Raw genomic sequence first — 24,290 nt, 5'->3', positions numbered from 1 at the left:
TGCCTCCCCTCCTGCTGGGTCCTCAGTGGCGGGACAGTGGCGTGGGCTGATGCCTCCCCTCCTGCTGGGTCCTCAGTGGCGGGACAGTGGCGTGGGCTGATGCCTCCCCTCCTGCTGGGTCCTCAGTGGCGGGACAGTGGCGTGGGCTGATGCCTCCCCTCCTGCTGGAGCGATTGCGTGGGTCCCACGAGGAGGTCCCTGGACATGGAGGGCGGGGCATGGGGGCCCTCGGAGCCGCAGTGGGTGATTCTCTCCCTTTGTGTGTGCGTGTGCCGGGGTTGTGTGTCTTTGAAGCCTGGGGCCACGGTGTTCTCAGCCCAGTCCTGTGGTCTGTGAGGCTCTTGTTTCTTAGTCAGGTTCTTTTTTCCTTCATTAATTTATCTAAAATTCAGCCTTCCTGCTTTTTAGGCTTCTTAGACCCGTCAGCAAGTGAAGGGAAGAGCACACCTGGCATGTGGCCAGCCTAGTGATGCTGTTGCGTTTGGATGGTGCGGAGTCTGGACCCAGCTGCGCTGGCAGCCTGCATGCTGTGGCCCGGTGCCCATGGCCACAGAGGCTGAGACCAGGGCAGGGGCTTTAGTCCTGATGGGGCGGGGCAGGGCCTTGTTTATTGTTTTTAGTCACGGCAAAAACCCACAACATTTACCACCTTAACTGTTTCTGAGTGTAAAATTCCTTAGTGCTAAGTACATTCACATTGTTGTTTAATGGATCTCTAGAACTTTGTTATCTCACAAAATGGAAACTCTATCCTTTTAGACGCTGACTCCGTCCCTCCACGGTCCCTCCACGGTGGGTGATACTGGAGCTGGGGTGCTTCCTGAGCATGGGCGACTCACACTGAGTGCTTGCTCTCAGCCTCATCTGCAGCGACCTCTCCACTCTTGGGTTTGAATGGCTGTGCTGCCCTTAGCCAGAGCTGGCACAGAACCCAGGAGCAGCCAGGTGGCCTGGGGCTCAGTGGAGCCGTCAGAGTGGGAGAGCGACTGGGCCATCCTCTTCTCTTGAAGCAGTGGCCTTTTCAGGCTTGTGCTTGGCTCCTCCGATTCTGTCCAGGAGCTTCGTGGGGCCTGGGTCTCTGTGGTGGGGCTGGAGTTTCCTTGCGTGTGTGCACGTGTGTGCATGTGTGTGCACACCTGTGGCATGGGGTAGGTTTTCTGTTGATGGCTCTAGCAAGTGCTTCCTGAAGATTCTGACAGTTGTGACTGACTCTGTAAAAGCCCCTTGCTCTTTACCCCAAACACACAGAAATGCCATGTGTGACCGTGATGTTTTGTACTCCACAAAGCTCAGCTTTGTCTAGTGCCCGTGAAGGGGGCTTTGGCCCAGGGAGGGACAGGTGTGAAAAGGTGCCACGGTCTTGCTTGTTGGAACCGGGTTACTGACTGAGCCGTCTCTTCCCTGGGAGGCTTGGAGGCTGGAGCAACACAGGACCTTCCCCTCCTTGCCACCCGTGTGGGGTCCGCGGGACTCTGCCCGTGCTTTACTAGGACAGATCGCATCGTGTGCCGTGTCCCTGGGACAGCCCTCAGAGCAGAGCCCCCATACAGAGCTGAGTCCCCTGGTGGGACTGGGGTTCCCCCCGCGGTAGAGCTCCTCCATGCAGGCGGGCCTGGGCTGCGCCTCCGCTCCCGCCCCACCTTGTCTTCATAGGAGCTAGAGCTCCTCCGTGCAGGCGGGCCTGGGCTGCGCCTCCGCTCCCGCCCCACCTTGTCTTCATAGGAGCTTCTTTGGACTCCGTTTAGGGCTGGGCCATTGGTCTGACTGACTTTTCTTTTTCTTCTTCATTTACAGCCAGAAAACCTTCAGAAGAACTGGCTTCGGGAATTTTACCAGGTAAGAACCACTGAAACATGTTCTTTTGGATTCGTTATTTAAGCAATAAGGTGCCTTTTTGCTTTGGTGTTCCTCCATGGAGTCTGGTGTGTCTATGGGGAGCGCAGGCCTAGGCTGTGGCTGGGTCTCTCAGCTCCACTGCCTGTGCCGGGCAACACATTTCTGTGCTACCGTGGGTCCCCTGCCTGCCTGCCGGTGAGCCTGGCCAGATCCTCCTCAGGCTCACTGTTCATATTCTGGCTCCCTTCCCGCTCCCCGCGGGCTTCAGAGAACCTGGGGGCTCCCTCCAGGACTGGGTCAGCGTCCCCAGTGGGGCCATGGAGAGCTGGCAGTGAGGCTGGGCGTGCTTTTCAGCAGGCCTGGTTCACGCAGTACAAGGCTGTGTGGGGGCCAGACAGGTGGCGAGGCGGCGTGAAGGGCCGGGGCGGCTCTGTGCAGAGAGTGGGCACCGGGCTGGGGGAGGTGACCTGCCCGGAGGGTTTAAAGGGGCTGGGGCAGCTCTGTGCAGAGAGTGGGTGCTGAGCTGCGGGAGGTGACCGGTTGGAGGGTTTCAAGGGGCTGGGGTGGCTCTGTGCAGAGAGTGGCTGCTGGACTAGGGGAGGCGACCGGTGTGGAGGGTTTCGGGCTGGCATTGCCAGGCCAAGCACAGACTAAGGGGCCGGTGTTTATGGAGCCCGGTACCGTGCTGTGCTCTGGTGCAGATGCTGCAGATGCCACTGTGAAGAGACAGGCTAGGTGCCCTCGCAGGTCTTCATGGAAGGAGCCGCGTGGGGCCTGGGGCCGAGCAGGTGTGCCTGTGGGGTGGCGCCAGAGGCCTCTCTGAGGACTGGGTGCATGGGGGAGGTCTGGCGGGTGAGGAGGGTGACGTGGCCATGGGCATGATGGTGGCCAGGCTCCGCTCCAGGGGCTGGTGGCGAGGTCAGCGTCAGGGTGGGGTGGCCTGGACGGTGGAGCTGCTCCTGTGTTCAGACCCATGGCAAGGGCTGAGCCGGGGACTGAAATCCTGTTTCAGGTGTGTTTGGCTGTTGGTTGGGGATGGGCTGGGGAGGCCAGAGTGGAGGCCTGGGGGCCCTCTGTAGGGGGATGGGGGCATGGAACCTGGGGGGTGGCACGACCTGGGGCTGAGGTGCTGGGCCAGGGGTGGAGCTGGGGCAGCCAGGAGGGGTGGGGACCTCTGTGCCCTCAGGCTTGTGTCCTGCCCACCAGTGCTTCCTTGTGGTGAGGCCCCCAGCATGGAGTGGTGTTTCTGTAGCCAGCATCCAAGTACCTCCATAGGGACAGCGATGTGTGCGTGCGTGTGTGTGTGCGTGTGTGTATGTGTGTGTGTGCTTAACACCCATGTGACGAGGAAGCCATTGTCCTGCAGGGAAGTGTGTGTGCATGTATGCATGCATGTGTGTGTGTGCACGTGTGTGTGTGTGTGTGCCTAACACCCATGTGATGAAGCCATTTTCCTACAAGGAAGTGTGTGTGCCCATGTGTGCATGTGTGTGTGTGCGCTCAGCACCTTTTCGGCGAGGAAGCCATTGTTCTACAGGGACCTGACAAATCTCTCTCTGTAGAGTCTTTGGTCAGATGTGCAAATGAGAGACATTTTTCCCCTTTGAAAACATATATTTACAAATTGAAATAATAGATACGATGAATTTAGCTGTAATGGGCAACATCGTCTCCTCAGCCCTCACTTGGAGAAACAGGACCCTCTCGGAGTTGAAGCTGCCGCGCCACCCCCATCATGGTGCTCTCGTCATCCCCGTTCTTTATGCCAACTGCACGTGGTGGGCCAGCGGCGGGGGTGGGTTTGCAAGGTGGGGTCTTGCTGTGTTTGCCTGTCGGGGAGACCCGCATCCTTGCAGAACCTTCGTCCTCTCCCGGCGTGTGTCCCGGCGTGTCTCCCCTCCAGGGACCCACAGGGTTTCCCTCACTGAGCGTGTAGGTGTGTGTGACCGGCCAGGAGCAGGACCTGCTGCACTCACAGCTGAAATCGGAATCTGCCCTTGTGTTCTGGTGTTTTTCCTTTTTGAAAACTGCTAGTTTGTTGTTGTTGTTGTTGTTGTTGTTTGTTTTTGAGACGGAGTCTCGCTCTGTCGCCCGGGCTGGAGTGCAGGGGCCGGATCTCAGCTCACTGCAAGCTCCACCTCCCGGGTTCACACCATTCTCCTGCCTCAGCCTCCTGAGAAGCTGGGATTATAGGTGCCCATCACCACGCCTGGCTAGTTTTTGTATTTTTAGTAGAGACAGGGTTTCACCACGTTAACCAGGCTGGTCTTGAACTCCTGACCTCAGGTGATCTGCCCACTTCAGCCTCCCAAAGTGCTGGGATTACAGGCATGAGCCACCATGCCTGGCCTGTCTGCCGCTTTTTTCTTGGTTTATTTTATTTTAATCATATTTTAATTTTGTCCCAATCAAGCCAGCGGCTGCCCCACAGGAGCAGGGTTTTAGGAGACATTTCAGTGCCTGGGCCTGACCCGCCGTTCCTGGTGGTGTGGTGCAGCCATGGCGGACACCGAGGTCCCAGCAACAGCTCCCAGCAAACCCTGGGCTTCCTCACACCAGGCAGTGGCCAGGATCTACCTGGGGCTCCAAAGGCCTCTTCTGCCTCAGGGAGGGGCACGTGAGCCCCACCTGTGAGGGACCAGAAAGGTCAATGTGGAGGAAGCCCCCGTCCCCATACTCCAGCCCCCAGCAGTTGTTTCCCTGTGTCCCTGGACCCCGAATCCTGGTCCCGTCTGTTCCTGCAGCTCTGTGGAGCCCAGTGGTGGGGGTGGACGGGTGGGGAGCAGTTCGTGAACAGGAAGTAGGGGTTGCCCTGAGCCTAGCTCCGGGCCTGCACACCTGTTGGGTCCTCTTCAGGCTGGGCCATGCTCTGGACTTCCCAAGCGAGGTGCTGGCCCTGGGACATGTGACCTGAGCACAGAGAGCTGCAAGAAAACCCAGAGGACCTGCCAGTGGACATTGGCCTGTGGCCCCAGCCAGCTCGCTGCAGGGCACAGGTGTGGTGGGGAGACCTGGGGCTGCTCCAGGGTCTGCAGCCTATGCTGGCCAGCGTGGGGACCACCCGGTGTTGGGTCGTCTGGGCCCAGCCATCCACATCCCGCTGATGCTCAGGCACCGATGGGCTGGGCCGTGGCAGCTCCTCTGCTCCGCTCCTCACTATCCAGACAGCTGCATCTGCCACGGGGTTTGGAGCTGGTGTCTTTGCTTACTAACTGAAGAAGCTCTTCTTCCCCAGGGTTTATGGTTGGGTTTGGGATGAGGATGAAGTAGATTCCTTGGAGAATAGCAGAGGCTTAAACAGAAAAAACATCTGGAAAGAGGTCTTTTGAGATTGGGACAGGGAGAGGTCAACATCAGGAGGATCTTAGGAGATGAGGAGTGCAAGGGAGAGGACTTGTCTGAGGAAGGTGAGGGAGGTGAGATGGGCAGGGGAGAGGTCCTGTCAGAGGAGCGTGAGGGAGGTGAGGTGGGTAGGGGCGAGGCCCCATCTGAGGAGGGTGTGGGAGGTGAGGTGGGCAGGGGAGAGGCCCTGTCAGAGGAGGGTGTGGGAGGTGAGGTGGGCAGGGGTGAGGCCCCGTCTGAGGAGGGTGAGGCAGGTGAGGTGGGCAGGGGAGAGGTCCTGTCAGAGGAGGTCTGTGGTGGAGAAACGCTGTCTCATCACACAGTGAGCCTCTCTTTCCGATTTTCCGTCCTGTGGAGTTAGAATGTGATGTTGTGTTTTGGGGATTCGGGGAGGCTGTGCAGTGGGGAGCCTGACGCTCCTAGGGCTGCTCCAAGCTGGCTGATGGTGTTTTGGGCCGGGGCCCGGTTCCCCTCCTGGTTTTGCTGGTCTGGGACAGTGGGACTGGCTGGAGGGGCCCTTGTCCCTTGCTTGGCCATGTGTGTGGCCCTTGACTGTGCGGGGCTGGGCTGTGGCTGGAGCCTGCCTCCAAGCTCTCTAGGTTTCCTAGTTTATGTTATATTTGGCAAGAACAGCTGCCGTGTTGAGCTAAGGCTTTTGTTTGTTTGTTTTCTTTTAAAACGGAGGCCTTGGGGCAGTAGGGGAGTTTGGAATTCTTCTGGGGTTTTGGGCGCATCCAGGAGGTGCCAGCAGTGGGGATGGGTCCTGGCTGCTCCGTCCCGTGAAGCAGGGATAATTCCCGTACATTCGGGTCTGCAGCCTGTTCAGCGTGGGGCCCTCTGCACCGGAGGCCATGAGGGAGAACAGTTTGGGAGCAGCAGCAAGACCCCCACTTGACAGACCTCACACCCAAGGCTCAGGCCACCTGGAATTCCCATGTCACGCCCCATTTCTTCCATTTCTTTCCCTTTTACTTTTTTTCTTTTACTTACGACGTAACAGTTACTGTGAATGTTGACAGTGTAGAGTTCGCCAGTGGTGCGGGAAGTTGAGTTCTGAGCGAGATGGTTCTCCTCCTGTGACCTGCAGCCTCTGGAACGCTGCAGCCCGCAGGGCCCCTCCTTCCCGAGTCCCTCACTGAACAGAGGCCCTGCCGAGTGGTTTGTCGGACCCAGCAAAAGGGCGGGCAGGGCTTTTGGAGGTGGACAGCAGCACCTGGCATCCTTTCTGGAGACTCAGCCTTTATGAAAGACAATAGAGTCATTTGTAACGAAAAATAATGAATGATGGTTTGCTGTGTGCAGTGTGTCATTTTTCCTGGTTGCAAAACCAAATTTTCTTGGTTTTCTTGGAAGAAGCCTCTTCAGAAGGAGGAAATTTCAGTGACACTTAGAAAAGACAATTCTCAAAAGTAAGATTTCAACCCCAATCCCCACTCTCATGCTTTTTTTAGCCTGACTTGGTTTCTTAGGCAGTCAGCCAGTTCAGCTGCTACACGAGGGGACACGGGCTGGTGGGTTTCTGGCAGTGAGTGGGCCTCACCCAGGGCTGGATCAGACACCTGGTGGTCTCCATGATCAGAACCCACTGTGCCAGCAGCTCAAGGGCGAGGGATGGATGAGACGCCTTGACACTGGGCCTCTGACTGTTTTGGGTTTTTTAAAATCCTAGAGTTTCCATTATACAGTTATTTTATTTTTCAAAATAGCCTTGAACAAGTGGCTTTTATATACAGAAGAACTAAATATGACCTTCATGGTTTTTTAGAAACCTTTCCTGTAAAACTTGATCCCTGTGGAGAGTGCAGGAGACAGTGCAGAAAAGCCTGTGTGTGCCTCCGTCGCCAGCCCTGAGCACCCTCGACGCCTTGGGGATCCACGGCTTTCGAAGATTAGGTCCGGAACTCAGCCTGGCACCTGAGAGCTTGGCACGCCTTCTCAAGTCTTGAGTCCGCAGGCAGAGCCTGGCCAGCGCGATGGCTCACGCCTGCAATCCTAGCACTTTGGGAGGCTGAAGCAGGCAGATCACTTGAGCTCGGGAGTTTGAGACCAGCCTGGGCAACATGATGAAACCCCGTCTTTACTAAAAATACCAAAAATTAGCCAGGCGTGGTGGTGGGCACCCATAATCTCAGCTACTTGGGAGGCTGAGGCAGGAGAATCGCTTGAACCCAGGAGGCAGAGGTTGCAGTGAGCCGAGATCGCACCACTGTACTCCAGCCTGGGTGATGGAGTGGGACCTTGTCTCAAAAAGATAAATAGATAAACAAAGCTGCATAGCCTGGGCTCACCCTGTGCTGGCCTCCTCAGCTGTCCTGTCCATCCGTCCAGGTTCCGTCCTCTCTCCTGAGAATCAGACTCACAGACTCATCACCAGGGGTTCCAGAATCTTCTCCATGTCAAGAGGGGCTCAGGCCCCAAACGCAAGAGCCAACCCCCACTGCTGTCTTCAGAATGCTGTGGCCCCTCCCACTTTCCTGTGTTAACATCCTGCCCCTAAGGTGGCCTCAGGAGGCCTGGCTCTGGGCGCCGATGAGATCACAAGGAGAGGACTCCATCCCCATGAATGTGATCAGTGCCCTGAAAGAAGAGGCTGAGAGCTGCCGCCCCTCTTCTGTCCTGTGAGGACACTGCAAGAAGGCGCCGTCTGTGAGGAATGGACCGTCCTGGTGGAATGGGCTGGCCTCGCTCTTACCCTCCTAGTTTCAAGCGCCCTGTGGAGCACACGTCTGTGGCGTAGGCCCCACAGGCTGCGGTGTTTTGTTGCGGCAGCCGGAGTGAAGAGAACGCCTTCCCATGAAGCGTTCCCGAACGCTTGCTGGGGGATGCCAGGCTGTACTCAGATGGAGGGATGGTACATGGGGCAAGAGGGAGCCTGAGTCTGGGCCTGGAGCTGCTGCCCTCTGTCCCCACAGTGGCCCGATCCATGTCTCGAGTTGCTCTGAATTCCTGACACTGTCTTCCAGCGGCCCGCAGCCGATGGGCCACACTGGAGGTCTTCATTTCAGAAGCTTCCCATCGTCCTCCTTGCCTGTCTTCCAAGTGTGGTGTCTGGAACCAGCTCCGGATGCAACTGCTGGTTTTAGCCTTTTCAACATGTGCACCCTAGAAGCGCACGGGATGCTGTGTGAGGAAGACTTCTGCGGGGCTTTCACACGGGACTTTTCTGGCCTACTGAGTTTCCTTTTAAACCCCCAGGCCTCTGAGGTGGAGGGTCCGGGCCGCTGCTCGGTGGAGCTGGAGGAAATGGCTGCTGGGTGTGGGAAGGCTCCTGAACACTCGGAACCTGGAAGTTAATTGCGCTCTTTTGACCGAAGGGGTGGGATCCAGCCTGTATTCAATGTACAGCTTTGTGGCTGCATTTCTGCCCCTAGTGAAGCAGCTGGGCAGGCCCCTTTGCTCAAGCGCCCCGTCTTTGGGGTAGGAACCGGCCCTGCTGGGGAGTGGGCAGCTGGGACTGAGGTGGACACCCTTGCTCGAAGCCAAGAAGACCCAGGAGTAGGGGAGGGTGTCGAGGACAGAGTGGGCAGTGGGTTGGAGTGGGCACTGGGTTGGTGGAGTGGGCACTGGGTTGGTGGAGGAGCTGGTTGGAGACTGAAGGGCTGGGAGGCCCCGGGCTAGGGCGAAGGGATGTCTGCCACTCTAGGTGGCTGGGAGGCTTCTTGCCTCTTGCGATGCACTTTCGAGCGAAGCCCTGGCCTCAGCTGAGGGGATGCGACCTGCATGACCTGGTGGGTCTGGCACCTGAGGCCCTGGGCCTGGGGAACAGGGGCCTCACCTCTTAGTGGTGGTGGGCTGCACCCTCTGTAGCTGCTGGTTCTGGGTCCTATGGGGAGCGGTGTGGGATGGTCGTGTGCGTCGTTTTAGGAGCATGTGTGTGAGTGTGAGGATGCCATGGCCAGTGGACATGCCTTCCTCCTGTCCCTGCAGTCACTGGAGGGGAAGCTTCTTGTCCTTAAGTCAGACCGGGAGGCAGATCGGCCCTGAAAGAGCCACAGTGTGGCATGGGAGGCGGCTGCAGTGGGAGGTGCCTGTGCTTTGTTGGTTGTGAACCAGCATCCAAGGGAGGACCACAGTGGCAGATGTGCAGTGTGGGATACATGGCGTGCAGGGATGCCTTGGGTGTGGTGTGGGGTGTGTGGTATGCAGGGATACTGTGGGTGTGGTGTGGGGCATGTGGCATGCAGGGATGCTGTGGGTGTGGTGTGAGGTATGTGGTATGGAGAACATGGTGGTGACGCAGGATGTGGTGATGTGGTGGTGATGTGGGACATGGTGGTGATGGGATGTGGTGTATGTGGGATGCTTTGGTCACATGGGACATGGTGTGTGGGACGTGGTGGTGACATAATGTGTGTCGGTGATAGGAGATGGGGTGGTGACATGGGATGTGGGGGTTGCAGTGGTGACGTGGGACATGGTAGTGACATGGGACGTGGTGACGGGGTAAGGCGTGGCGGTGATGGAGGTGGTGTGGTGATGTGGCATGGAGGATGCAGTGTGAGGGACGTGATGGTGACGTGGCGGTGATGTGTCATGTGGTGATGGGGAACGTGGCGTGGGGGATATGGGGTCCTGGCTCTCCTGTAGCTGTGGCCGCTGGCGAATGGCACTGTGCAGCAGGGAGGGAACTCAGCTTCAGGATGCAGGAGCTCCTGGGCAGTCTGTTCTGGGAGTGAGGATGTTTAGGGGTTGTGGAGCCATTGTGCGGGCCAGTTGCTTTGCTGGGCTGGTGGGGACAGGCCATCTGAGGTCCTTGGAAGCAGCCTGGGTCTGTCTGCTCCCTGGGGTCAGATGCAGGCCGCTTCTGCAGCCTCAGCTCCATGTCCCAGCCCTGCCCGGCAGCCTTCACCTGTAGGAAGATTCTGCAGGCTCTCTCTCCCTCCATCATCGGGTGGCTCCTCAAATACCATGCCCTGGTTGGTGGCTGTGTTGATTCTTGGTCTCCCGGTGACAGAACTGAGGTGGGGAGCCACAAAGCCACATGCTGAGGCAGAGCCAGGACAGACCCTGCTTGGCCCTGGGCTCTGGCTCTTTGCGAGCCACTCAGCAGACCGTCCCCGGCCTCCAGAGCTCCTGTGCAGTGTGGCTCGGGGCAAAGCCGCCCTGTGGCTCTCTCAGGGCCCATCTGCCTCCTGGTCTGATCTAAGGATAAGAAGCTTCCCCTCCGGTGACTGCAGGGATGAGAGGAAGGAATGTCCACCGGCCATGGGTGTGCTAATGCTCACACACACTCACTGCTGGAGTGAGAGGCGGTAGAGGACTCCTTTCCCAGAGGGAAGGTCTCCTGTGAGCCTGGCCTGGGACCTGAAGGGTGTGAGGAGCGGCCATTACCTGCTCGTGTGGCGGGTGCCGATCTTGAGTCCTCAGACTGCAGGTGAGGTAGCCAGGACATCCATTGTGACCTTTGTCCTGTTGACAAAGACAGTACATGGAGTGGAAGCTTCTGGCTGGCTGTACGTTGCTGCACCAAGCACCTGACTGCGTCTGGCGTGCTGCGTGTGTGGACCAGCTGCCTGCCACATAGCAGTCTGAGGATACTGATCAAAGCAGAAAAGGATAAACATTCTTTCCTTCCCAAGTTCTACCTCTAGCGTGATGTACACCCCGTCGTATGTGTTTGCCTGCGTGGCTGTGGGCAGGTGTGTGGTCCACAAGTGGGGCATGCACAAGTGGGTAGCAGATACACGCATCTACAGCTTACTCTCTCTGCCTTTTTTGTAAGCTGGGAAATCTTTCTATGTGGATTAATGTATGCTGTCTATCTTAATAGCTTCAGAATATTTTATGATATGGTTAGGCCTTAATTTTTTAAAGTTGTTTTTCTGTTGGACTTTGAGGTAGTTTAAAGTTTGCTTATGGGTATGAGGATAAATTTTAAAACAGGATATAATGTTGATTATCATACAAATATAAAATGAATAGGCATTCACTTTAAATACCTATTTTTAAAATAGAGGTTTTTTTTTTGTTTTTTTTTGAAACAGAGTCTCTCTCTGTCGCCCAGGCTGGAGTGCAATGACATGATCTCGGCTCACTGCAACCTCCGCCTCCTGGGTTCACACCATTCTCCTGCCTCAGCCTCCCGAGTAGCTGGGACTACAGGCATCCGCCACCACGCCTGGCTAATTTTTTTTGTATTTTAGTAGAGATGGAGCTTCACCGTGTTAGCTAGAATGGTCTCGATCTCCTGACCTTGTGATCTGCCTGCCTCAGCCTCCCAAAGTGCTGGGATTACAGGCGTGAGCCACCACACCCGGCCTAAAAATAGAGTTTTTAAATTGAGATAATAAATGTTGTTTATTGACCCAGTAAGATGTAGAACTGGTTCAAGGAGGAATCCAGAATGTAGACAAATAGCTTCTCCCATCAGCAGTGCTGAAATGAGTGTGCTTCATGGATGCAAGGCTGGCACTGTCTACCGGGTCATGATCCATCACATCTGCTGGGCATTGTGCGTTTCTCTGGTCAAGAATCATTTCCATCATCGTCAGCTTTTAAACTCACAGAGTTGCAACATAACTCAGAGACAACTAAAGGTAGAGATAACCTATTTGGGTGGGCTAAATGGAGGCATTCTCATTTTTGCTCATTTTAAAGTCTCACAGTTTTTCCTGATGGTAATTTTGAGAATAATGTGATAGGCAGGGTCTGTTTCCAGTTAACGTGGAAGGATAGTATATTAGGCCATTCTTGCTTTGCTGTAAAGAAATACCTGAGACTGGGTAATTTGTGAAGGAAAGAGGTTTAATTGGCTCACGGTTCGCAGGAAGTGCAGGAAGCTTAGTGCTGGCACCTGATCAGCCCTTGGAGGCCTCATGGAATTTTTAGTCAGGCAGGAGGCAAAGGGGGAATAGCCGTGCCACACACTGAAAGCGAGAGCGAGAGAGAGAGAGTGGGGATGAAGTGTACACACTTTCAAATGACCAGACCTCATGTGAACTCAGAGTAAGAACTCACTTATCAGCAAGGGGATGGTCCAGTCCATTCAGGAGGCATCTGTCCCCATGATCCAAACACCTCCTACCAGGTTCCACCTGTACCACTGGGATTTGGGCGGGGACAGATGGACAAACTGTATCATTCTGCCCTAGCCCCTCCCAGATCTCATGTTCTTCTCAAATTTCAAAATACAATCATCCCTTCTCAGTAGTCCCCCCAGAGTCTTGACTCATTCCTGCATTACCTCAGAAGTCCCACGTGTGATGACTTCTCTGAGACAAAGCATATCCTTTCCACCTATGAGCCTGCAAAGTCAAAAACAAGTGATTTACTCCCAAGATACAATGGGGATATGGGTATTGGGTAAACATTCCTGCTTCAAAAGGGAGAAATTAGCCAAAAGAAATGGGCTGTAGCCCTCAGGCAAGTTGGAAACCTGGTAGGACAGCTGTTAAATCTTCAAGCTCCAAAAAATCCCCTTGGATTCTGTGTCCCACACTCAGGGCGCACAGGCTCAAGGGGTGGGCTTCCAAGGCCTTGACCAGCTCTGCCTTGTGGCTTTGCAGGGTTCAGCCCCCAGGACGGCTGTCGTGAGTTGGAGTTGAATGCCTATGGCTTTTCCAGGCACAGGGTACAAGCTGCCAGCGGATATACCATTTTGGGATCTGGAGAATGAATGGCGGCCCCTTCTCACAGGTCCACTATGCGGTGCTCCACTGGGGTCTCTCTGGGAACTTTGACCCTGCGTTTCCTCTTGACACTGCCCCATAGAGGTTCTGAGAGGGCTCAACCACTGCAGCGGGCTTTTGCCTGGGCACCTAGGCTTTCTTATACGTCCTGTTACCCAGGCTGGAGTGCAATGGCATGATCTCAGCTCACTGCAACTTCTGTCTCCCAGGTTCAAATGATTCTCCTGCCACAGCCTCCTGAGTAGCTGGGATTACAGGCATGCACCACCATGCCTGGCTAATTTGTGTGTTTTTACTAGAGACGGGCTTTCACCATATTGCCCAGGCTTGTCTTGAACTCCTGACCTCAAGTGATTCACCCACCTTGGGTGCTGGGATTAGGGGTGTGAGCCACTGCACCTGGCCAGCATTCTTCACTCTTTCTTTCTGTGCACCTACAGGCTTAACACACGGTCTTGTGTTTTTCAAAGTGGCAGCCTGGGCTGTGTCTGGGCCCCTCTGAGCTGAGGCTGGAGCTGGAACAGCCTAGATATGGGGAGCAGTGACCTGAAGCCGCACAGGACAGCAGGGTCCTGGGCCTGGCCCATGAAACCATTATTTCCTCCTAGGCCTCAGGACCTGTGATGGGAGAAGCTGCCACAAAGATCCCTGAAATGCCTTCAAGGCCCCTTTTCATTGTCTCATCTGTTGGCACTCGACTCCTTTTTAGTTATGCAACTGTCTCTAGCAAGTGGTTGCTTTACAGCCTTCTTGAATTTCTTTCCTGAAAAAGCTTTTTCTTTCTTTGCTACATGGCCAGGCTGCAAAGTTTTCAAACGTTTATGCTCTGCTTCCCTTTTATATGTAAGTTCCAACTGTAAGTCATTTCTTTGCTCCCACATCTGAGTATAGGCTGTTAGAAGCAGCCAGACCACATCTTTCTTGAGCACTTTGCTGCTTAGAAATTTCTTCCATCAGATACCCTAAATCATCACTCTTTGGTTCAAATTTCCACTGATCCCTAGAGCATAAACAGAATGCAGCCAAGTTCTTTGCTAAAACATATCGTGGGTTATGGGAATATTAATATAAAGGGAATATTAATATAATTTATGCCAATAAACTTGAAATTTTATATGAAAGAAACTTTTTTCTTGAAAAACAAAAGTATCAAGAAGAAATAATGAACTCAATAGTCCTATATCTATTCAATTAAAATTTTGCCCATTACTTTTCCACAAAAACTCTCCCAGCCCAGATGGCTTCACTGGTGAATTCTATATTTAAACAAGAAACAATAGAAATTCTACAGAGACTTTAAAAGAAGATTGAGTCACAGATGATGCTTTTTGAATTATTCTGTGATGTGAACATTAGAAAAATACAGACCAATATTCCCCGTGAAAATAAATGCAAAAATTCTTTTAAATGTTGTAAATCAAGGGATGCAAGCCTGGTTTAACATTCAAGAATCAATCAACAGAATTTACCACATCAACTGATTGAGGAAGAAAAGCCGGGTGATCATCTCAACAGATGCAGAAAAAGCATTTGACACAATGCTGTAACCATTTCTGATAAAAACTCTTTGCAAACTAGAAATAGAAAAGAGCATTCTCAGCCTGTGAAGGCCTTCTACAGGACCCCACAGCTCATGCCGCACTTAAACTGTGATAGAGGAAATGCTTATTTACCTGAAGACTGGAACAGGGCAAGGCTGATCTTACTTCTCCCATGCACTCAAGCACTTGGCACTCAAGCACTCAGCCAGCATAACAGGACAAGAAAGTGTGAACCCACCATGTTGGAGACAGGTCCCAACCAATTTAGAAATTTTATTTTGCCAAGGTTAAGAATACTCCTGTGGCACAGCCTGAGGAGGTTCTGATGACGTTGCCTGAGGTGACTGGGGCACAGCTTGATGTTACACATTTTAGGGAGACATGAGACATCAGTGTGTGTTCATGTGCATTGGTTTGTTCTGGATAGGTGGGACCGCTTAAAGCAGGGGAGGGGGCTTTCAGGTCACAGGGAGATAAGAGACAAAGAGTTGTATTCTTTTGAGTCTCTGATTAGCCTTTTACTGAATACACAGTGTACATGTGAGGGAGTAGAGGAATAATCACTTATGCCTTAGTCTGGCTCGCTGAAGCAGTGGGGCAGAGGAAGCCGTCAGTCATGCATTTGTCTCAGGGGACCTCAGAGGGATGACTTTGAGCTCTGTCTGCCCTTTGTCCATAATGAATTACCTCGTGGGCAAGTCGTGAGGGGGGAAGGCCTTTTTTTTTTTTTTTTTTTAAATCTGTGTAGCTCTCTTATAAAGGAATAAAATAGGAGGCAGGTTTGCCTCACGCAGTTCCTAGCTTAACTTTTCCCATTGGCTTAGTGGTTCTGTGTTCCCAAGATTTATTTCCCTTTCATAAAAGGAAACAAAAGTCATGCAGATTTGAAAGCAAGAAATAGAACTGTATTGGTAGAAGACATGGTGGGACTATTTAGAAAAACTTAAGGAATCCATAAAACTTTACTATTACTATTAAGTGGATTTATTTAGTTTTCAACATACAAAGTCAGTATGAAAACATTTTGTTTACATTAGCTGTCAGTACTTGGAAACTTAATTTAAAAAATATTTACAAAGCAGTAAAATGAAATACTTGGGTATAAATTGATAAAAGATGTCAATGTCTCTATACTGAAAACTATGAAACACTGATGAAAGAATCAGAGAAGATGTAAAGAACTTGAGAAATATACCATGTTCATGGATTGGAAAACTCAGTGACATTGACATGTTAATTCTCCACTAACCAATTTACTGAGTTGTGCAGTTGCAACCAAAATCTCAGCAGGAATTTTTTTTCTTTTGTAGAAGTCTATAAGGCTATTCTAAAATATACATGGGAAAGCAAAAGAACTAGAATAGCCAGAACAGTTAAAAACTAACAACATACTAATGTTTGGGGGCTTATATTCAGATTTCAAGACATACCATAAAGCTGCAGCAGTCATGACAGTGTGCTCTTTGTCAAAGCACAGAAACACAGATCAGTGGAACGGAAAGAGGTTAAGAACTGGACTCGCACATACAGTTATGATTGACCAGGGGGTAAAGGCAGTTTGTTAAAGGACAGTTTTTTTCAACAAATTGTGTGGGAACAATAGGACATCCATATGCAAAAGTTGATAATTTTAATATTTTATACCATACACAAAATTAACTCAAAATGGATCTTAGAGCTAAATATAAATCTTAAAAAGTACAAAAGTTCTAGAAGGAAACTTAAGAGAATATCTTTTTAACCTTGGATTAGGCAGAGATTTCTTAGATGTAACAGCAAAATCACAATTAATAAAAGAAAAGAATTGGCAAATTCAAATTTATCATAATTAGGAACTTCTGCTCTTTGTTAAGACACTGTGAAAAGAATGAAAAGACATGTCACAGATTGGAGGAAAATATTTGCAAATTACATATTTGATGAAGGACTTGTATCTAGAATATACAAAGAACTCTGAAAAGCCAATAATAAGAAAGCAAAGAACCCAATTTTAAAATAAGCAAAAGATTTAGATACTACACCAAAGAAGAGAGCATAGATGGCAAATAAGTGCATGAGATGGTGCTCAGCATCAGTATCTCTCAGGAAATGCAGATCACAGCAACATAATCAGTATGTGCCTATTAGACTGGCTAAAATTAGATTGACTGTAAAAACAGTACAAAAACCCTGGCAATACTCAGTGCTGATGAAGACGCAGGGCCACCGGAAGTCCTGTGCCTGCTGCTGGCCCTGCAGATCCGTATGGCCATTGAGGAATCTGGGGAATCTGTCATTTCTTACTAAGTTGGGCATGTGGCTACCCCGTGACCCACGCACCTCGCTCCTGCTCACCAGCTGACATGATGGTGCATGTTCACGCGGAAGCCTGAAGCAAATGTTCACAGCTGCTTCACCTGTGATCCCCGCCTCCGCTGCGTGGTTCCATTTCTGGGTCACGTGGAAGGAGGTGACTGTGGGTGCAGGAATGAGTGGTCCTTGCAGGGACCTGGGGTCTTTGGAGGAGTTTGAAGTGTGAGCTGGCTGTTTTGGCTGTGGCACCGCCTACTCACTGGTGCATCTGCACTTCACACTGGTGTCTGTGCCTCACACGGGCGTGTCTGCACTTGGGGAATGTGCGTCTCCCTTTGGCAGCTCCTGCCTTCTGTGCGGTTCCTCCCATTCCCACCTGTTTGGTGCCTGGGATGTAGGCCATGGTCTCTGCCCGTTCAGCACCCCCATACATGCTCAGGACTCCCCACCTTTCTGTTCAAACCCAAACCCCTCCTTTCCTTCTAGACTCTTGGTTCCAGCTGCCTGGATGCCCTGTGGCCTGCCAGACTTAGAATGTCCAGAGGGACTTCTCTGTCCTCTGCTCCACACCCCACCCCGTGCCATCTTCAGAGGCTCCCCGGCATCTGGCATTGGTCACTGTCCCTGCTGCCACCCTACCCATGCCACAGTCCACTCTCCTTGTTTGGTTGCAGGGCCTCCCACTCCTGCCTCAGTTTTTCTCACAGGCTGAGCCTTGGAGGCCCTGCCACCTCCCTCTTTCCCTCCCTCCCTCCCCCCCTTCTTCCCTCCTTCCCTCCCTCCCTCCCTCCCTCCCTCCAGCTGGCCTTGCTCTGCCACCTCAGGACCTCGCACAGGCCGCCACTCCCTCTGACGGCACCTTTGCTCCCTCGCTGTCCCTGTCTTGTCCCTCATGTGGCTCAACCCAAGGCTTCCCCCCACATCCCGCCCCACACCCGCTCTCGGCAGGATCTTTCTCTGTGGCCGTGTGTCTTTCTCAATGACTGCATGATTCCCCTGGCTTCTGAGTCAGCGCCTGGGTTAGGGAGGGAGGCGGTCAGTAGATATTCTTGTCTTGATTTGAGATCTCCCAAAACACACCCCAGGCAGGATTCCAGTGAAAGCAGTTGAGCTGGGAGGTGCAGGAAAAACCAGTTGGGGAGTGGGTGGATGAGACTAGGAGGGGAGGCTTTGGGGGCCCCTTGAGGCACAGGGGTCTCAGACTGGCCGGCAGCTGGCCGAGGGGCACTGAAGGGCAGACCTGGGGACATGGGAGCCTCTGCTGCAGGGGGCAAGGGGTGACCGCCGGCCAGTCCTGAGGCTTCTTGACCAAGGTCAGGCTCTGTGACTCTAAATTCCTTTCTTTGTGCCTTAGCCCTGGGCATTGCACAGAGCAGGGGGTTCTGGAGGGGAAGTGCCCTCCTGCCTGGCCTGGCTTCGCACTCACGCGAGGCTGCTTCTCTGCAAGGGCTGGCAGGACCTCTGTGTGTGTGTGTGTGTGTGAGTGTGTGTGTGTCCAGTGTTTGTAAACTTGAGGTTTATACACAGTAAAATATATTGATCTTTGGTGCACGTTTCTTCGATTTTGACAAATGCGCACACCTACATGGTGCCCGCCCCGACGTGATGGGGAATTCCGTCTTCCTCTTCCTTGCTTCCCCGCCCCTCGGGTACCACAGATCCGTTTTGCCCAGTCTGGAACGTCACACGCTGAGACCTAGGGAACGTGGCGGTGCCCACTGGCTTTCCCTGTGCGAGTGTGTGGAGCCGATTCCGTGCTGTCGCACACTGTGGCTCAGTGCTGTCATCACGAGCACTGGTCCTGGATCCTGCTGCGTGGGGCCCGCTCTGCCCTCCCCACTCTCCCCTCGGTGACGCCTGGGCTATGTCAGGTTCGCCTGGTGAGTAAAGCTGCTATGGATGTGGATGCACAGGCTTCCTGGGGCGCACGCCTTCATTCTGCCTAGGTCCATTCCTCAGGGAGACTGTTGGCTGTAGGGTGGGCGTGTGTTGAAGGCTTCAAGGAACTGCCCAGGTGAGGCAGCTGGTCACGCCTGCAGCCAGTAGGTGGGAGTCCTGGTCGCTCCACGCATCTCCCTGGCCACATTTGGTGCTGTCCTTTGCGTTTCGGTTCCCTGACACCGCTAAGTGCCTCGTGGCAATATACAGTTGTGGGAGCTGGTATGTTCAAGATCGCCAGGCCGTGCAATTCTTTCTCTCTGTTCTGAAATGAGATTTTGTGGGTGTACACAGAGCCCTCTGTCAACATCCACAAGGTGGATTTTGGTGTTCATTTTAGCCAGCACTTAGATTCTGTATGGACAGATTGTCAAGGCTTTTGGAATGCACACGTTAGCAGTCTGCTGTGCCCTGTGGACAGCCCGAGCTCACAGCAGTGCAGGCGGTCCTGCGGCGACTGTGGCAGGCCCCGGGTTGGCTCCGTGTGAGGCCCTCCCAGCTCATGCACCACTGCCCTCGAGGGGTCGCTTGTTCTGCTAGAGTCTGTGTGACTGCAGTTTGGTCCTGTATTTGGCACTGAGGCGGGCGGGTGTCGTAGACCAAATTGTGTCCCCCAAGTTCATAGGTTGTGCTCTGACCCTCAGTGTAATGGTATTGTGGGGTGGGCCCTTTGGGAGGTGGTAGGGTGAGATGAGGTTGTAGGGTGGGCCCCCGGGATGGGATGGGTGCCCTTACAAGAAGGGACATGGGATCAGGCTCTCTCCACAGGTCACAGAGGCAGCTCTGTGAGCCAGGAAGGACCCTCATCAGGAACCAAACCGCCAGCTCCTTGGCCTCAGACTTCCAGCTCCAGAACTGCAAGAAATACCTACGTGTCTTGTTTAGACTGCCTGGTCTGCGGCACTTTGTGATGGATCCTGAGCTGACCGAGGCAGGGGCTATGGGTGGACAGGCTGGGAATACCTCACCTTGGGTGCTCCCAGGAGGCTTCACGGGGAGACCGGGGCCGGGAGCTGCTGCTGGCTCCACACCTGTCCTGAGAGGGTCTGTCCTGGCCACTGAGCAAGTGGGTCTGGAGGGCAGTGGGGCTGGCGGTGCTGGGCGTGGCTCCCAAGATGCATGCAGCTGTCCTCAGTGGCTGCCTTGCCCAGCAGCATCCCTGCCAGAAGTGGGTGCTTTGAGGGCCAGTGCCTGGTCTGTCCCTACTTCCTCTGCGTCCCCGGCTGCCAGCCATGTGCAGCAGATGACAGTGAAATGAACGAGGGAGTGAAAGGTGAAAGGGATGCCTTCCAGGAATCGTGGTGAAAGCTTAGCGAGTGTGGTGTGGTCCGGGGCTGGGCGCTGTGAGATGGCTGGGATTGTAGTGAGAGGTGAGACGGGATGCAGACGGACAGATGCCGCAGGGCCTTCTCTTCCCTGTGAAAAGCTTCAGCCTTTCTTCATCCTTAGGGTAACGGCGGCCATTCACGGTCAGATTTGTGAGGACCCTTGGCTGGAGTATGGGAAACCGGGAGGGATGGGGCTGTGGAGAGAGCCGTGTGGGAGGTGCCCAGGCTGGAGTGGCAGCGTTGGGTGTGGAGAGAAACTGGAGATAAGGGATGCGCATCTGAGTCAGGGACTTTGTTGTTGATGTTGATATATCTTCCTGGTTGCCATTGCCTGGGAGGGTGTTTACAGCACAGCACTCTGATCAGCAGCTGCGGATCTGCTCTTGGTGAAGAGCAACCGTTAGGCTCAAGTGTGGAAATTAACCGCAAACCAGATTCTGAAAGCAGACCTCCCGCCAGTGGTCTGGTCTGTGGAGGACAGTGTGATACTTGTCTGCCTGATGCAGCTCAGGCCCGTGCCTACCAGCTCAGTAAGGGCCGGCGTGGCTGAGAGCCCATCGTGGACCCTGGGAGGAGGCTGACGGGAGGCTCCCCTTTCTGGGCTGCATAACCTCGCTGCCCCCACTTCCTCGTGAGCGTGCACCCATGGCTGGCGATGACTGTGAGGAGTGACGGAGTGAATTCCAGCTGCTGTGAGGGCCTGGAGCCCTGTGCCCTGTGGTGACCGCCCCCCTCTCCCTCCAGATGGGCTCTGGGGGTGTGTGGGGGAGACGCAGAAGGAAACGTAGCTGTTTATTTCCTTTCCAGATGGGGAAGGCTTTTCTGAACTCCACATCATTGAAGGAATTTATAGAGGCAAAGACTGGTGGATGTGAGTGAATGAAACTGGCAGGACTTTTCTTAGGCTCTTAGAGTTTAATGTGATTAAAAGGCAGACTGGGAATACATTTTTGAAAACAGCCATAGGCTAGTTTAACAATTTTCATAAAGAGTTCTATGAATGAAAGAGAACATGTAAAATTCCAATAGAAAGATGGTCAAAAGCTTCTCTTTGAATCTAGCCCAGCCCTGTCCAATAGAAATGGTGTGTAAAGCGCGTGTGTCGTTTCAAAGTTTGAAGAGCCACATTTTAAAGAGCAAAAAGGAATAGGTTAAATTATTTTAATAATAGATTTTATTTCACCCGGTGTGTCTAGAATGTTACCATTTCAACATGTCATCAGTAGACAGTTATTAACGAGACGTTATCTGTTTTTGTGTGGCCTTCGGAACCGGGTGTGTTTGACACTGAGCCGTGGCCGCACAGACGGCAGGAGCGAGGGGCGGCAGCTGCCAGGCAGTGCCCCCTCCGTGCTTACAGCCGAAGCAGCACCCTGGCACTCCCATTCTTGGCCTCTGGGGCCAAGGGCGGGTCCATCTGGCTGCCTGACGTGCATCCCCAGCACTGCAGATGGGGGCTCCCTCTTTAAGGTACCTGGTGATGTACCGCAGTGGCCTCAGACTTGCTCTTGCCCTCTGACCCCAGCCCTCCACTCCTAAGCAGAGCTCCCGAAACAGACTCTGCATGAGGGAGCCCCAGCTCTGTCGTAGGGCAGTGCACGGCCTGCCTGCTCGACTTCAGGTGACGAATGGCCCCATCCTCTCGAGCCAGGGCCCTGCGGCTGTTCAGTGTCTTCATAAACTCTCAGTGACTCAGGAAAGTGGCTGAAGATAAAAGTCTCATCGTACATCTTTGAAGGGAGTTGTGTTACGTTCGCATGCATAGCGGAAGATTGGCTCTGGGGCAACAGGAGACCTGAACAGAAGGTTCTTCTGTGTCCTCTTTTTCCAGAAGTCTCCGGTGTGGCTCCGGGGTCGGTGCTAGTGGCTGTGGAATGAGTGTTCACTGGCTGTCGCGTGGTTTGGCCCTTCCCTCGCATCGTGTGGACAGCCCTGTGCTGCGGCTGCTCTCCACACGCGTTCCACACATGAGCGTCCACGAGTGGCGGGTATCCACAAGGGAATGCTGTGCACGATGGCTGGGTGGCTTTTGGGGAAGCCATCCTCCAGGGGAAGGCATCCATGAGGGAGGGTGTCCTCTAGGAAAAGGCGTCCATGAGCGGAGGCTATCCGTGAGGTAGGGTGTCCACAAGGGCAGGGTGTCCTCCACAGGAAACCAGCCTCCAGGGGAAGCTGCCCTCCAGGGAAAGACAATCATAAGGGGAAAGTGTCCACGAGGGGAAGGCACCCAAGAGGGGAGGGCATTCTTCAGGGGAGGGTGTTCTTGAGGGGAAGGCGCTCTTGAGGGAAAGTCATCCTCGAGGGAAAAGCATCCTCCAGGGGAAGGTGACATCCATGAGGGAAAGGTGTTCATGGAGGAGGGCGACCCCGTAGGGTACCCTCCAGGGAAAGACATCCTTCAGGGAAAGGCATCCATGAGGGGATGACGTCCTGCAGGGAAAGGCATCTATGAGGGAAAGGTGTCCATGAGGGAAAGGCGTCCATGAGAGGAAGGCATCCTTGAGGGGAAGCCATCCTCCAGGGATATGTGTCTGTGAGGGGAGGGTGTCCTCTAGGGAAAGGCCTCCATGAGGGAAAGACATCCTTGAGGGGAGGTGTCCTCGAGGAAAAGATGTGTATGAGGAGAGGGTGTCCATGAGGGAAAGGTGCCCATAAGGGGAGGGTGTCCTTGAGGGGAAGGTGACCTCTAGGGAAAGGCATACGTGATGAGAGGGCGTCCTTGAGGGCAAGGCACCCATGAGGGGAAGGATTTCATGAGGGGAAGGATTTCATGAGGGAAGGATTTCATGAGGGAAGGATTTCATGAGGGGAAGGCACCCATGAGGGAAGGATTTCATGAGGGAAGGATTTCATGAGGGAAGGATTTCATGAGGGGAAGGCACCCATGAGGGAAGGATTTCATGAGGGAAGGATTTCATGAGGGGAAGGATCCCATGAGGGAAGGATTTCATGAGGGAAGGATTTCATGAGGGGAAGGCACCCATGAGGGGAAGGATTTCATGAGGGAAGGATTTCATGAGGGGAAGGATTTCATGAGGGGAAGGATTTCATGAGGGAAGGATTTCATGAGGGGAAGGATTTCATGAGGGAAGGATTTCATGAGGGGAAGGATTTCATGAGGGGAAGGATTTCATGAGGGAAAGACGTCCACAAGGGGAAGGCGTCAGTGAAGTGGAAGTGTCCATGAGGGTGGGGGTGTCCTTAAGGGGAAAGTGTTCATGAGGGGAAGGTGTCCACGAGGGAAAGACGTCCATGACGTGAAGGCGTCCGTGAGGGAAAGGCGCCCACAAGGGAAGGTGTCCATGAAGGGAGGGTGTCCTTGAGGAACAGTTGTCTATGAGGGAAAGACATCCATGATGAGAGGGCATCCTTGAGGAAAAGAAGTCTATGTGGGAAACATGTCCATGAGGGCAGGGCGTCCATGGGAGAAAGGCATCCATGAGGGGAGGATGTCCTCAAGAGCAAGGCATCCTTCAGGGAAAGGTGTGCATGAGGGGAAGATATCTGAGGGGAAGATGTCCATGAGGGCAGGGTGTCCTTGAGGGGAGGGCGTCCATGTGGGAAGGGTGTCCATGAGGAAAAGGCGTCCACGAGGAAAAGGCGTCCATGAGGGAGAGGCGTCCATGAGGGAGAGGCGTCCATGAGGGAGAGGCGTCCATGAGGGAGAGGTCCATGAGGGAGAGGCGTCCATGAGGGAGAGGCGTCCATGAGGGAGAGGTCCATGAGGGAGAGGCGTCCATGAGGGAGAGGCGTCCATGAGGGAGAGGCGTCCATGAGGGAGAGGCGTCCATGAGGGAAAGGCGTCCATGAGTTAGTGCGTCCATGAGGGAGGACGTCCATGAGGGGAGGCTGTCTTTGATGGAAAGGTGTCTGCAAGGGGAAGGTGTCTGTGGGTTTTCGGCAGCACAGCTGAGCAGAGGACGCAGTGAGAACTCGGGGTCCTGTGAATCCCGGGAAGGGAGGGGGAGACAGAGGTGTTTGAGGAGCCTGTGGAGCCAAGGGGCAAGCTTTGGGGGGTGGGGGCCTTGTGGAAAGGGGGAACTGGGAAGGTCGGAGGGGAGAAACGATCATCAGGGCACTGAGACGGGGAGCCAGGAGCTGAGTCAGTGGCTTTATGAGGCTCTTCATACTTTGGGTCCCATTGCCCTGCTCCAGATGGGCTGAAGGGTCAGGGATCGCTTCAGTCCCTGCGGGAGTTTGCCGTGGCCAGAGTGAGAAAGGGCTGTCTGAAAATCTGCATGGCGGCTGGCCTTGCAAAAGAGGCTTCCAGAAGGTGTTCTTTTATGTGATGGCTGCGAGGCCGCAGTTGCTGTTATCATCATGGAAGCCAGGCCAGGGTGGGGGAGCGGGTGGGGCCTTTGTCGCATCTGCTGTGACCCTGGACT

The 24,290-nt window shown here is 53.7% G+C and overlaps 1 protein-coding gene across 2 annotated transcripts in view; it reads left to right on the top strand.

The window, feature by feature from the left end:
• Positions 1-24,290, top strand: part of INPP5A (inositol polyphosphate-5-phosphatase A) — a 242,348-nt gene that overhangs the window by 71,710 nt on the left and 146,348 nt on the right. For both annotated transcript variants that reach the window (XM_017893832.1, XM_017893833.1), the window contains exon 2: positions 1,795-1,836. In XM_017893832.1, the coding sequence (XP_017749321.1) occupies positions 1,795-1,836 (42 nt within the window). The remainder of the gene's footprint in view (positions 1-1,794; positions 1,837-24,290) is intronic.

This window comes from Rhinopithecus bieti, unplaced genomic scaffold, assembly GCF_001698545.2.
Source record: "Rhinopithecus bieti isolate Rb0 unplaced genomic scaffold, ASM169854v2 scaffold_24263, whole genome shotgun sequence".
Lineage (NCBI taxonomy): Eukaryota > Metazoa > Chordata > Mammalia > Primates > Cercopithecidae > Rhinopithecus > Rhinopithecus bieti.
This window is presented reverse-complemented; position numbering and strand designations above follow the sequence as displayed.